Source organism: Papio anubis, chromosome 13 (assembly GCF_008728515.1).
Source record: "Papio anubis isolate 15944 chromosome 13, Panubis1.0, whole genome shotgun sequence".
NCBI classification, from domain to species: Eukaryota; Metazoa; Chordata; class Mammalia; order Primates; family Cercopithecidae; genus Papio; species Papio anubis.
This window is the reverse complement of record NC_044988.1, coordinates 44,622,023-44,637,096: the sequence shown is the minus strand read 5'-3', so window position 1 is coordinate 44,637,096 and position 15,074 is coordinate 44,622,023. Positions and strand designations below refer to the sequence as shown.

Genomic DNA, 15,074 nt, shown 5'->3' with positions numbered 1-15,074 from the left:
TGTATACTAACCTATACATGTATAAATATCTGTATTTCTGTATTTTACTGTTACACATTTAAAATTATGAGTTTATACTGATACTTCTGATTCCAAACTAAAACCACAGGATTCATTTTAGCCTTTAACATTTCCTTGTTTATAACTTCTTTCTCCACAAGTGAGAAATCCAGCTTTCACTGTCGGCAACTTATTATTTGTTCAATTCTAGTAAATACATAAAATGGTTACAGAATTGCTAACCTATACCCCTGTGAGAAACACTAACTTATAAAAAGTTCTGTCTTCACCCTTACATTATATCAAGATATGCCTTTGGTAGCATTTTATTATTTAAAAATCGGAACAATATAGTTAGGATTAGCACAGCCCCTATGCATGGATGATATGCAAATTCATGAAGTGCTCAAAAAAAAAAAAAGATAGGCTTTAATAAAGACTTTAGTTCTTTCTTCCCCACCCTCTTCAGTGGTGTTATATTACACATTTGTAATGCAACTAGGCTTATTTTTTAGTTTTTGAATTCAGTTTTGGGTTCCCCCTACATCCTAGTTGGTTTTAATTGTCTGATTACATCTAGGGTATGTGAAAAATATGTGACACATCACTATGATCCTAAGAGTCAAAAGTGTCATTCCCTCTTTGTCCCTACTAACCCGATCCCATTCCCTCCCTTCTTTCCACCCCTTTCGCACCCACCCCTGCAGGCAATCAGTCTCTACAGTTTTGCTTTATCCTTTCCATTTCTTTTGTTCAAATAAACAGATATTTGTGTATACTCTTTTATCTCCTTCTGTATCAATCTGAGTTCAATCAGGAAGAAAGAAAAAAATGAATAGCAATTTGAACAAAGGTTAAGGATTCAACAACTTTAACAGAGGATTGGAATAATGAGGGACTGGCAAGGAAGCAGTAAAAGGGAACACTAAAGAACAGAATAATCGCAAATACAAGGAGCACCCTACCCCTAGGGCTGAGAAAAAGCTCAAGGAAGTCCTTTTTTCTTCCCAGGACTGAGATCCAGAGGAGCAAGAGAAAGAAGTTGCTATAGTGCTGCATCAGTGGAACTTGCTGGAAATCTACCCTTAAGGGCACCAAGAAAACCTGTTCAGGGGAGCTGTGGAGGGAAATGGGGTTGGCAGGGAAAGCTGCTGGGCGCGGAGTGCTTCAGACTGCAGTGTATTGCAGGAGCTGGGCACTGGGGAAGCTGTGTGCACTGCAGAATCCTGCTGGGCCAGCACATCAGATCAGGAAGCAAAACCCTTGAGAGTCCTGAAAGGTCTCTCCATCGCCCTTCACTGACAAAGCTTAATGATGTGCTAGTTGGCAAAAGAAAAGTATTTAAAAGGCCAAGGTCCATTTTTACAGAGCAGGAAAAAGAAGTAAATTTGAAGATGAGAGCCAATAAACTACACCTGGCACACCTTTCTTACATGAAAGGTGGCATATACTTTGGGACTTTGCTTTTTTCACTTAATAGAATGTACTAGAAATTACTCTGAGTTAATCCTTTCTCATCCTTTATTACGGCTGCAAAATATTACAGTGTGGATTTCCCATAGCATATTCAACAATCTCCTCTCCTATGTCTGTATATTTAAGGTATTTCAAATATTTTGCAATTATGAACAATACTTCAAGGAATAACCTTGAACACACATGTTTTCATATTGTTGGAGGGGTATCTTTGGTATAAATTACTAGAAGTGGGATTGCTGGGACAAAAAGTACACATATATGTAATATTGTGTTAAGTATTACAAAATTTACCCTACAGAAAAGTTCTAACAATCTGCACTCTCTTCAGAAATGTAAAAACAGCCGGGCGCGGTGGCTCAAGCCTGTAATCCCAGCACTTTGGGAGGCCGAGACGGGCGGATCACGAGGTCAGGAGATCAAGACCATCCTGGCTAACACGGTGAAACCCCGTCTCTACTAAAAAATACAAAAACTAGCCGGGCGAGGTGGCGGGCGCCTGTAGTCCCAGCTACTCGGGAGGCTGAGGCAGGAGAATGGCGTAAACCCGGGAGGCGGAGCTTGCAGTGAGCTGAGATCCGGCCACCGCACTCCAGCGGGGCAGAGCGAGAGACCGCCGCTAAAAAAAAAAAAAAAAAAAGAAATGTAAAAACAAAAAACCACCTGTTTCCCACAGCCTTGTCAAAAAATGTATTATATATTAAAATTTATGCCAGTCTGATAGGAAGAAAAGGTATCTCAGTGTAGGTTTAATTTTCACTTCTCTAATTTTGAGTGTGTTTGAGCATTTTTTCATGTTTGTGAGTAACTTTCATGTTTTTTGTGTGAATTACTGGTTCATGTCTTTTTCCCATTGGGTTTTTGGTCATTGTTCCTCAACTTTTAAGAGTTCTTACATATTAGGGATATTAGCCCCTTTGTGGTATATGTCATAAATATTTTTCTCCAAGTTTGGCAGCTGTCTTTTGACTTTATGTTGTGAAAACATTTTAATTTTTAGTTAGTTTTATCCATCTTTTTATTTCCTCTGGATTTGAGTAACAGAAATCCTTTCACTACGCACCATGGTATGCATGTTTCATTCTCTACACTTTGTTTTTTTTTTGTTGTTGTTGTTGTTGTTGTTGTTTTTGAGATGGAGTCTCGCTCTGTCGCCCAGGCTGGAGTACAGCGGTGCCATCTGGGCTCACTGCATCTCCGCCTGCCAGGTTCACACCATTCTCCTGCCTCAGCATCCCAAGTAGCTGGGACTACAGGTGTGTGCTACCACACCCAGCTAATTTTTTGTATTTTCTGTAGAGACGAGGTTTCACTGTATTAGCAAGGATGGTCTCGATCTCTGCCTACCTCAGCCTCCCAAAGTGCTGGGATTACAGGCCTGAGTCACCATGCCCGGCCATTCTCTACACTTTGATGCCTATCTATTATTCTTGTGTATAGTGTCATACTACATTTGTATATGTATTTGACTCTAATTCTGGACTTTTTATTCTGTTCCACTGGTCTATTTATGAGCTACTACCCACCATTTTAATTATAAACGCTTTGTGGCATATCTTAATATCTGGTAAAATTACTACTTCCTCAATATTTTTTTTTTTTTGGAGACAGAGTCGTGCTGTGTCCCCCAGCCTGGAGTGCAATGGTGTAACCTTGGCTCACCGCAACCTCCGCCTCCCAGGTTCAAACGATTTTCTTGCCTCAGCCTCCTCCTCCTGAGTAGCTGGGATTACAAGTGCCCACCACCATGCCCAGCTAATTTTTGTATTTTTAGTAGACACAGAGTTTCACCATGTTGGCCAGGCTGGTCTCAAACTCCTGACCTCAGGTGATCCACTCATTTCGGCCTCCCAAAGTACTGGGATGACAGGCGTAAGCCATCGCCCCACCAGCGAGTGGTGGGTTTTCTTTTTCCCTCCAGAGTCTTCCTATTCTTGCATGTGTTTTCTGCACGAACACTATTATCAACTTGTTTAACTTCATAACAGATACTTATGGTATTTTTATTGGGATTACACCATATTTATAATTTAATTTAGGAAGAACTGACATCATTGTAATGTTTAGTCTTCCTATCCAAAACAGAGAATATCTTTCAAATTGTTCAGGTTTTCTTCAGTCTTTCAGAACTGTTTTGGAATTTTCCTCACATAAGTCTTATACATTTATTGTTAAATTTATTTCTCAGTATTTAACCTTCTTTTGGGGTATCATAAAAGGAATTTTCTCCACCATCTCTAATTGTTTATTGTCATATATATGAAGGCTATTAAGTTCTATATATCAATTTTGGATCCTATTTCACTAAATTATTTTTCTGTTTGAGTTAGTTTTCACATTGACTAATTTTCCATGCATACTAATCACATAACCGGCAAATAGAGAAGTTTTTATTCTTTACCTACCCCATACCTCTAATTAATTTATCTTGCCAAATTGCATGGTTATACCTATAGACTATGTTGCAAAGTAGTAGAGATAGTAAGCATGCTTGCTTTTTTCTGGATCTTAGAAAATGCATGTATTGCTCCCTTACTAAATAAGGTGCTAGCTTTACAACTAAGATATATATATGTATATTTTATCATGTTGGAACAGTATTCCTCCAACTTCTATTTCCTTAGTATTTTTATCATGAATGTGTGCTAAATTTGTTAAGGCCTTTGCAGCATCTCTGGAAATAATACTTTGTCAGATTTATTAACATGATATATGACATTAATACATGTTCTCATACTGAACCAATGTTCCATTCCTGAACTAAATCCCACTTGGCAATGGTATAGAGTATCATCTTAATATGATGTTGGATTGTCTGGTAATATTGTGTTGAATGATCCCCATGTCAAGTTTTCTTTCTCTGTATTGTCGGTATCTAGTTTAAGTATCTGTCATGTTTGCTTCAGAAAAATAATTAAGAAGTTTTTCTTCCTTCAAGGCCCTGAGGCACGGGGAGTATTTAGTCTTCGAATGTCTGGTAGAATTCTGTGAAACCATCTGGACTTGCAGTCTTTTTGAAATAGTTCCTTACATAACTTTCTCTGTTTTTCTACAGAAACTGTCTAAGTTTTATAAGTCTTAAGGGCTTAATTTCAGTAATCTGTTTTTCCCTAGGAAATTATCCATTTCATTTAGGTTTTCAAATTTATTTGCTTAGAGCAGGGATCAGCTAACTTCTCCTTAAGGGGCCAAATAGTAAATATTCTAGGTTGTAGGCCATATGACCTCTCTCACACAACTACTGAACTTGCCATATAGTACAAAAGCAGCCACAGACAATATGTGAATAAATGGGCGTGATTATACACAAAAACAACCAGCCAGCCCATAGGCTGCAGTTTGCTAACCCTTGAAAAAAGTACTGCTAACCAGTCTCAGCCATTAAAAAAAAAAGTTTCGGCTGGGCACGGTGGCTCAAGCCTGTAATCCCAGCACTTTGGGAGGCCGAGACGGGCAGATCACGAGGTCAGGAGATCGAGACCATCCTGGCTAACATGGTGAAACCCCGTCTCTACTAAAAAAAATACAAAAAAACTAACCGGGCGAGGTGGCGGGCGCCTGTAGTCCCAGCTACTTGGGAGGCTGAGGCAGGAGAATGGTGTGAACCCGGGAGGCGGAGCTTGCAGTGAGCTGAGATCCGGCCACTGTACTCCAGCCTGGGCGACAGAGCAAGACTCCGTCTCAAAAAAAAAAAAAAAAAAAGTTTCCATTTCTTCTTAATCAAGTTAACTATTATATCATCTGCCAATAGGGGGACTTTTTCTTCTTTACCTACTCTTATGCTTCTAATTAATTTCCCTTGTCAGACTGCATGGCTAACACCGGTAGACTATGTTGCAAAGTAGTAGAGATAGTGGGCATGCTTGCCTTGTTCCAGATCTTAGTAGAAAATGCATGTATTGCTCCTCTATTAAATAAGGTTGGGTGTGGTAGCTCACGCCTGTAATCCCAGCACTTTGGGAGGCCAAGGCGGGCAGATCACCTGAGGTCAGGAGTTCAAGACTAGCCTCGTCAACACAGTGAAACCCCATCTCTACTAAAAATACAAAAAATTAGCCGGTGTGGTGGTACGTGCCTATAGTCCCACCTACTCAGGAGGCTGAGGCAGGAGAATCTCTTGAACCCAGGAGGTGGAGGTTGCAGTGAGCCGAGATCAGGCCACTGCACTCCAGCCTGGGTAACAGAGTGAGACTATCTCAAAAAGTAATAATAATAAAATAAAATAAACAAGATGTTAGCTTTATAACTATTCAGTTGGATATAAAATCCTTAATTCACACCTTGAGTTTTCTTTTAAAATACAGCTCTACTGTTGCCTTGTTTTATATGTTAGTTAACTAACTTTTAAATTGTTTCAGAAAGTCACCATTTTAAATTTAATTAGGGCCGGGGCAGTGGCTCACGTCTGTAATCCCAGCACTTTGGGAAGCTGAGGCAGGTAGATCACCTGAGGTTGGGAGTTCGAGGCCAGCCGGACCAACATGGAGAAACCCTGTCTCTACTAAAAATACAAAATTAGCTGGGCGTGGTGGTACATGCCTATAATCCCAGCTACTCCGGAGGCTGAGGCAGAAGAACTGCTTGAACCTGGGAGGCGGAGATTGCAGTGAGCCGAGGTTGTGCCAACGCACAATCTACTCCAGCGTGGGCAACAAGAGTGAAACTCCGTTTCAAAAAAAAAAAAAAAAGATTAACTAGACCCATGGTTTTTCTATCATTTTCCTCATTAATTTCTGTTACCTTTATTATTTCCTTTCTAGTATTTTCTTTTCACTTACTTTGTTGTTCTTTTCTCGTTTTCTGAGCTGGAAATCTATTTTCTTTTTGTTTTTTGACAGGGTCTTTTTCTGTTGCCCAGGCTGGAGTAGAGCAGTAAAATCATGGCTCACTTCAGCCTCAATCTCCCAGGCTCAAGTGATCCTTCTACCTCGGCTTCCTGAGTAGCTGGGAGCACAGGCATGTGCCACCACAGCTGGTTAACTGTTTTTATTTTTTTGAAGAGGCAGATTCTCCCTATCTTGCCCAGGTTGTTCTTAAACTCCAGGGCTCAAGCAATCCTTCTACCTTGGCTTCCCAAAGTGTTGGGAGTACAGGCAAGAGCCATTGCACCCAATCTGTTTGTAATATTCTATTTTCGGAATGTCATTGATGTTACCTTTGTGACCTAATACATAATCAATTTTTGTGAAGATGTCATATAGTTTTCATTAGCAGGGAGCAAATTTTATGTATACGTACCTCCATAAGATATAAATTAAAAAGTGTCCTTTATCCCATGTAATACTTTGGGGCTTGAATACTATTTGTCTGATATCAGCATCACTACTCCTGCTCAATTTTTGTTTCCATTTACTTGGTATACTTTTGTCTAAGCCTTTATTTTTAGCTTTTCTGAATCACTTTATTTCAGATGTGTCTCTTGTCTCCCCAAGATTTTTGTTTTACAAGCCAAACTGAAAATCCTTTAATAGGTTGCTTAAGACTGATAGATGTATTTGGTATCAACTCTATCACAATATTTTCTAATTATCTGTATTTTGTTGTATTAGCTGTTTTTCATTATGAAATGTGTATTCTTTTCCATTTATTTTTTAGAAATTGAGGGGGAGTTGGTATTTCTATTATTGTTCTACTGGTTACCTTTGTACTCATATTTTTTAAATCCTACAGTTACCCATTTTCTTATTTAACACTTTACTATCCGATGTGTCAGATTTTGTTTTCCCTCTGCGGTAGTCTTTAAAAAACCCATCTATTGCCCACACGTTATCCATTTTTCTCCTTCCATCGTTTTAGTTGCAATACCGCACTTTGTTACAATACCCAACAGTTACACAAATCTTCCACCTCATCCTTTCTGTATTAGTCCTTTTGCTGAAAATTTCCCAGTCATCAATTGGTTGGATAAAGCTCATTCTCTTGTATGCTCCTCAGAAACGGCCAGCAGGTACAGAAATTACCCAGGTTCTTGTATATTGAAAACTCTCTTTCTATAACCTTGATATTTGAGGACATTCAGTTAAATACAAAATCCTTAATTCACACCTTCATTGAGCTTTAAAAAAACACTGCTCTATGTTGCCTTGCTTTGTATGTCAGTTTTGCAACATCTGATGCTTTCTGTAAGTTTGCCTTTGCAAGTTAATGTGTTCTTTTTGGGCATGGAAGACGTGATGATTTCATCTTTATCTCTGAAATGTAATAGTTTTACTAATATATATCCCAAAAGCCAGTAAGTCTGGGTTAATTTTTCCAGGTACCTAGCGAACCCTTTCCAGATTTAGTTTTTTTTTCAATTTTGGAAACTTTTGTTAGATTATGTTTTTAAATATGAATTCTGCTCCATTTCTTTTTCTTCTTCAGGGACTCTGATAATATGACTATTATATCTTTGCCTATCTACCGTTCCCTACTCTCTCGGATTCATCTTACTTTTTTTCTTTGTCATTTTCAATTCTCTTGCTTGTTTTTATGCCTTTCTTCATTGCCTCTTGCTTTCATTTCAGTCTATTTTCCCTTAGGTATCTTAAAATTTATTCGCTTACGAACTAATTGTCTTTTCTTCCATTTCTTTCCTGCGTTTCATCAACTCTTTTCATTTCTCCTTTAATCATCATTTCCATTCTTATTAATAGTTTTAAAAATTCTAAGCCAGCCGGGCGTGGTGGCTCATGCCTGTAATCCCAGCACTTTGGGAGGCCGAGGTGGGTGGATCACGAGGTCAGGAGATCAAGACCATCCTGGCTAACACGGTGAAACCCCGTCTCTACCGAAAATACAAAAAATTAGCAGGGCGTGGTGGTGGGCGCCTGTAGTCCCAGCTACTTGGGAGGCTGAGGTAGGAGAATGGTGTGAACCTGGGAGGCGGAGCTTGCAGTGAGCTGAGATTGCGCCACTGCACTCCAGCCTGGGTGACAGAGCAAGACTCCGTCTCCAAAAAAAAAAAAAAATTTCTAGGCCAAGGTAAACATTTTTATACCCTCAAATGCTTATCTGGGTATATTCAATTCTGTGTGGAGTGTAGACTTACAGGTTTTCTTCTGTTTCCTCATTGTTTTCTGGGTGGAAGCAGGTAGTCTCCAAAGTTGACTTGTATAAACAGTTACAGTTATTTCCTCATTATCTACAATAAGCTCTCTTTAAATTTTATTTCCTCTTGCTCATTTTTGTAATATCTGGGGTATAGTGATAGTTTACAAGACTCCCAGTTTGACGGTGCTCATTTCTGTCATTCTAGTCAACCTCAGATATATGAGAGTTGTTTGAGTGTTTTTTTTTTGGAGACAGAGTCTCGCTCTGTCACCCAGGCTAGAGTGCAATGGCGTGATCTCAGCTCACTGCAACCTCCACCTCCCGGGTTCAAGTGATTCTCCTGCCTCAGCCTCCCAGGTAGCTGGGACTACAGGCAGGTGCTACCATGCCCAGCTAATGTTCGTATTTTTAGTAGAGGTGGAGGTTTCACCATATTGGCCAGGCTGGTCTTGAACTCCTGACCTCAAGTGATCCTCCCTGTTTGAGTTTTTTAAAAAAGTCATTTGTGGTTGGTTTGGTGGGATAAGAGTTTTGAGTTCTCCAATTTCATGGTTCTTTTGTTTTTTTTTTTTTTTTGGCAGGACTCTAAAGTTCCCTTTTTTAGCCTTTAAACAGTACATTCTGGACCTGTAAACAGTACTTTCTTGGTCACAAAAGTGAGGGGGATGGGCAGAATAATCTAAAATTTCTATTGTATTAAAAGTAATGTTGCTGAAGGGCTGGGCACGGTGGCTCACGCCTGTAATACCAGCCCTTTGGGGCAAGGCGGGCAGATCACTTAAGGTGAGGAGTTCGAGACTAGCCTGGTCAAAACGGTGAAACCCCATCTCTACTAAAAATATAAAAAATTAGCCAGGCATGGTGGCACATGCCGGTAATCCCACCTTCTTGGGAGGCTGAGGCAGAAGAATCGCTTGAGCCCAGGAGGCAGAAGTTGCAGTGAGCAGAGATTGAGCCACTGCACTCTAGCCTGGGCGATAGAGTGAGTGAGACTCTGTCTAAAAAAAAAAAAAAAGGAATGCTGCTGAAGCTTTTGGAATGACAAGTAAGTTTTAGCAGCACCCATGTATTAACAATTCTCTCTCCTATTCCTAGGAATTAAAACCTTCCAACTAAGTAGTCAAAAAAAATTTCAAAACTGCTGAAGCTATGCTATAGATTAAGGGAACAACAAGTATCAAGGAAGAATCAATATCTACCAACTACCCTTTGTCTCTCACATGCATAAAATGAGCTCCATCATTCGATGTAGGAAAGAAAAAGTACCAGAAATTTATTTTATGTCATAATAAAGAGATGATGTACTTATGTTTTATTTTTATAATAGAATAATGTTAAATTACTGGTGAGGAGAAGGAAGGTTCAGAGAACAATAAAGCATAAAAACACAAATTTAGGCTTTTGCCACAAGTCTTAATTTTTTTTGGCAGGACCATTAAGGTTAACAATGGTCATGTATTAAATACACTAGCTTCACAGTATATCAAAATAACCCCAGTTGAAGAATACTGTACTGATTTACATTAGATTATATATAATTTTACCCACAAATCCTGTTTGGAGGGACTAGAAGATAACCAGAGAGATCTAGTTGACCTAGTAGTGCAAAGTAGTCATGAGAAGCAATGTTTAAGTAGTCTTAAAATTACTATTTAACATGGCTTAACAAAATTACTATAAATCAATTAATGTGTTAACTATAGCAAAAAGAGTCTGCTTTAATGATTATCATCAACGTTCTTTTTTGTCTATCTCAGAAATCACTTCCTGAGTCTTCTGAAAGTTTCATTTATTCCACTCATTCTACAAATATTTGTTAGTGTTAGCTAAAGGATTATGGACTCCATTTAGGTCCTCTTGTATGCTCATGTTATATCTGCCACACTCACTGCTATATTACCAATTCCTAGAACAGTGAGTGTGGCAGATATAACTTAAGGAACTTTCAAGTGTAGCTAAGAAGACAGAAAATTAAACACGTATATTACAGATGTGATGAGCATTTCATTAGGGAAGCATGGGGTGCTACATAAGCATACAAGAGGACCTAAATGGAGTCCGTAATCCTTTAGCTAACACTTGCAGGATGAGTAGAAGTCAGCAGGGTCAGGAGATAAGCAAGAATGACTGTTCTGGGCAAAAGCCTGGAGTGAGAGAGCACATTCCAGGAACTGAAACACAGTGCAGTGTGGCTGTTAACACTGCAGAGAGAAAGCTGAAAAAAATCAGCAAGGTCAGCCAGGCACGGTGGCTCACATCTGTAATCCCAACACTTTGGGAGGCCGAGGTGGGCAGATCACGTGAGGTTGCAAGTTTGAGACCAGCCTGACCAACATGGAGAAACCCCATCCCTACTAAAAATACAAAATTAGCCAGGCATGGTGGCGCATGCCTGTAATCCCAGCTACTTGGGAGGCTGAGGCAGGAGAATCACTTGAACCCAGGAGGCGGAGGCTGCCGTGAGTGGAGATCGGGCCATTGCACTCAGGCCTGGGCAACAAGAGCAAAACTCTATCTCAAAAACAAAACAAAATGAAAACAGCAAGGTCCATTCCTTAGAGGCCTTTGTGAGCCACTACAGACTCAGGACTTCAGCCTAAGGGACATCAAAAGGTTTTAGGCAAGGGAGTAACAATCAGCTGTGCATTTTAGACAAATACAACTAATCAATCAACAATAGTTACAGAGCACCAACTGGAGTAAGGCAGTATAGTGGCTCTGAGAACAATACACAGATGGGAGTTTGGACTCTCATTGAGCCTTCAAGGAGTTTAGAAATGGCAGAGTTTAAGGCAGTACAAATGTACCTGTTTCCTAAGGGAAAGATGGGTTGTAGTAATCTGGAAAGGAATCTTTAGATTTTTAAAGAAGTTGGTATGGGCCAGGTGTGGTGGGGCTCAGGCACGTAATCCTAGCACTTTGGGAGGCCGAGGTGGGCGGATCACTTGAGGTCAGGAGTTGAAACCAGCCTGGCCATCACAGTGAAACCAGTCTCTACTAAAAATGCAAAAAAGTTAGCCAGCCCAGGTGGTGGGCGCCTGTAATTCCAGCTACTCCGGAGGCTGAGGCAGGAGAATCACTTGAACCCGGAGGCAGAGGTTGCAATGAGCAGAGATCACGCCACTGCACTCCACCCTGGGCAACAGAGTGAGACGCCATCTCAAAAAATAACATAACATAACATAACATAACAAAACATAACATAAGTGGTATGTTTCAGATAGGGGAGAGGCCACATGCATCCTGAGCCATCTGAAAGTGGTTGAAAATAAATCTGGAAAGGCAGATTTGGGGTACATGTGGAAGGCTTCAAATGTCTAGCTAAGGAGTTTGAAATTTTTCCATATAGGAGGTGTAGGGCCATAGACCATTTTTAAGCAAAATACATGCTCAGGCGATAGCATGATGGATAAATCGGTGGGAGAAACGACTGTACTTAGCAAAGACAGTTAAGAACCTTGCATAGCGTTCCAGGTGTTGCTGCTGTAAAAGTTAGCAGTAGGGACTAGGGGAACAGATCTGGCAATTATGAAAGAAAACCCAAGTAGAGTTGAAATGACTGCCTGAATATTCGAGGGGGATAATATCAGAGGATCAAGAACGACAGAACATAGCTGAGGTGGTATGAAATAAGTGGACTATAAACTGGAAATTATAAATTTCACTATTACATGCACAATTTCTCTATATTATCATACAACAGTGCCTCTCAAAGAGTGGTAGGCAGACCAGAATTCATCTACGACCTATTTGTTAACCAATCTGTACAGAAAATGCGATTAAGCATTTAGAAACTTCCATTATCAGCTGACAGTATTTTTATGTCTGTTGAATTTAATTAAAAATTTGAACTTACATTGTGTTTGTCTTTTTTAATTCCATTTTTCTAGCAATTCTTTTTGTAGTATTTTATCAAAGTATAAATCTGTCAAAAATTTAAAATTTTTAAAAACAAAAACTGTCCTTTACCACAAATAGTTTGAGAAACACTATCAGAGTATTTAGCTTGCCCCCTAGATCTAAGTAGATTAACTCTACCTCTATAAACACACATTCAAGAATATTAAAAAATAAACACAAGTTTGAATATGGACTGAATATTACAGATTATGCATTTATGGTTAATTTTCTCAGGTATAATAATACCACGATAATTATGTAGGAGAATGATACTTTTAGAAGCTATATGCTTATGTATTTAAGGGTAAATCATCATGTCTAACTTACTGAATGGGGGATAGCAAAATGAAAAAACACACAGCAGGCATCCGATACACACGGCTAAAGTAAATATGGTCAAATGTTAAGAACAGCTGAATTTAGGGGGTGCGTATACAGATAACAATCAACACTGTACTTTCAACTTTTCAAAACATAAGGTTGAAAAAATGTTTAAATAAATACGTCATAAAAACCAAATCCTCCATACCCCAAAGTCACCAGGTCAGTATTCTCCGGAATGACTTCAGGATCCTCACCGTCCTCAAGGCATTTCAGTTTATCAAGGCTAAAACAAAAAGGAAAAGCAATACTTTAAGGTCGACTCTGCATCTGGTTCACAGCGAGTTAGGGTTGTTTTCCTAAATACATTACTGAATTACGAAGTCAGATAAAATCCAGCAGGCGGCTCAGAGAGACCAGAACTTAAGACAAAGATTTCTGTGGTTATATTTTATAATGAAAAGGCCGATGAAGGCAGCCAGTACTGTTAAATGGAGAAAGAGATTAAACTTATTTTTATATTTTCACCCCCAAATAAGGCACTTTTAGGAAAAATTTCAGTAACAGAATACCCAGAAGGTCCCCAAAAGAAACCAGTTAGTCGGGGTTTTAACACTCCTTTGATGAAGTCTCCCGCAGCTTCACCATTACTCAGATTCCTCCACTGTCAAAGTGTCTGTCAATGGCAGGTACACCTCGCTGTTGCCCTGACTGCTATTCTTTATTAACAAGCACTTTTAGAACAAGCAAATAGAAAAACTAGTCTTTGATGCAGCTGTCTTGGCCCTTTGCTCCAACTCGCGGAAACTGGGCATTCGGGTCCCAGGACTTCTCCTGGTGTTCCAAGGAGGCTCCAGCGGGTTGAAAGCTTTGAAAGAGTAATACTCCTAGCCCAGGTCCAAACCACAGGACCTTCTCAGGGATGAGTCCCAGAGGAGCGCAGAAGCAAGGATGCACCCTGTTTGACCCCAAGCTGCAAGAGCCCCTTTGCTCGGCACTCACCCGCACACCGCCCTCAGTTCAGCCGCCGCCTCCAGGCTGCAGTCCAGATCCCCGGCCACCGCGGCATCCTCCCGGTCGGAGTCCGCAATCCCCCGGCTCCCAGGCAGAGCGGACGCCGGCGGCTCCCTCAGCGACAAGTCCCCGGCCCCGCGCAGACGGCCCCGCCACAGCTCCCCAAAGGCGCCCACATGGAAAGCGCGCGTATTTAGCTCGGGAAGCTCATACTCTGGAAAGTTGCAGCCGCCACTGCCGGAGACTGGGTCCTGCCTGCCAGCCACCCCGCTACACGTTGGTACACCTCGGCTTCCTTCAGCCATGTTCGCCCCACTCCCTTCCCTGCAAAAGCCTGGAGATCAAGGCCTCGCAGAGCGTGATGGAACTTGTAGTTGCTTGGAGCTCCCGGCCGGCAAGCCACGGGGCGGCAAGGGCGGGGCTTCGGAAACTACATTTCCCGGCAGGCCCGCTCCAGGGCGCGGCACCGCGAGGCTCTACGGGCAGGGTGCAGCATTGTTCTCCGACCTGGGCGGGGCGGGAACCGTTGCGGCTGTCGGTTAACAGCAGCGGGTGAGGCTGGGTGTCTCGTGCCCGAGTTACACAGCAACTGCCTCTGCTGGGTAGGGCGGCCTCGCCAGGCGCTTAGGCCCGGCTCCTTGCGGCTCTCGGACCAAGGGGTGCAGGGCTTTTTCTTGACTCTGGATTTCAAGGACTGCTCTGCTGCCTGCTTGCTTTAGAGTCTAAGAAACAAGGAGGGCGAGGGCCGAGACCAGGGACACGATCAGTTCTCCAGATCTGGTTCTTTCAGAACCTCCCCAGAGGCGCCATGTGCGTGTGTGTGTGTGCAGTAGTGTTTCAGAGCGTCTGTGTATCACACACTGCACATGATTAACCCTGGTGTATGTTTTTAATGTTTTTAAAAATTACAATGACCTTTCCGGATAGAGAGTATCACCCCGTGATGCTGTTAAGGAAGGAGTTACCTGCGGGGAAAATGGAAGCAGGATCGGAACTCAATCAGTCTGGCTTCAGATGGAGCCCTCTCCATTTCTCAGAGGCCCTAAAGGATACAGCAGGACATACTATTTATTTATTAGGCTGTAATCACATGCCGTATAATACACCCATTTGAAGTGTTCAATGCTTTTTAGTATATTAACAGACTTGGGCAACCATCTGCACTATTTGAGAACATCTTTTACCACTCCAAAGAAGAAACTTGTATCTTTTAGCTATCACCCCTGATCCTCCCACCTCCTCCAGCCCTAGCCAACCAAGAACCTACTTTCTGTCTCTCTAGATTTAACTAATCTGGACATTTAATATAAATGGAATTATATGGTCTTTTG

At 41.2% G+C, this 15,074-nt stretch overlaps 1 protein-coding gene across 4 annotated transcripts in view; it reads right to left on the bottom strand.

The window, feature by feature from the left end:
* Positions 1 to 14,851, bottom strand: part of SNAPC3 (small nuclear RNA activating complex polypeptide 3) — a 44,075-nt gene extending 29,224 nt beyond the window's left edge. For all 4 annotated transcript variants that reach the window (XR_002517583.2, XR_638462.3, XR_004177885.1 and 1 more), the window contains exons 1-2: positions 13,732 to 14,851; positions 12,938 to 13,015 (exon numbers count right to left, since the gene is read on the bottom strand). Coding sequence is in view for 1 of the 4 variants with exons in the window: in XM_003911694.4 (XP_003911743.1) it covers positions 12,938 to 13,015; positions 13,732 to 14,048 (395 nt within the window). In the remaining 3 variants the exon portion in view is untranslated. The remainder of the gene's footprint in view (positions 1 to 12,937; positions 13,016 to 13,731) is intronic.
* Positions 14,852 to 15,074: the final 223 nt, after the last annotated feature.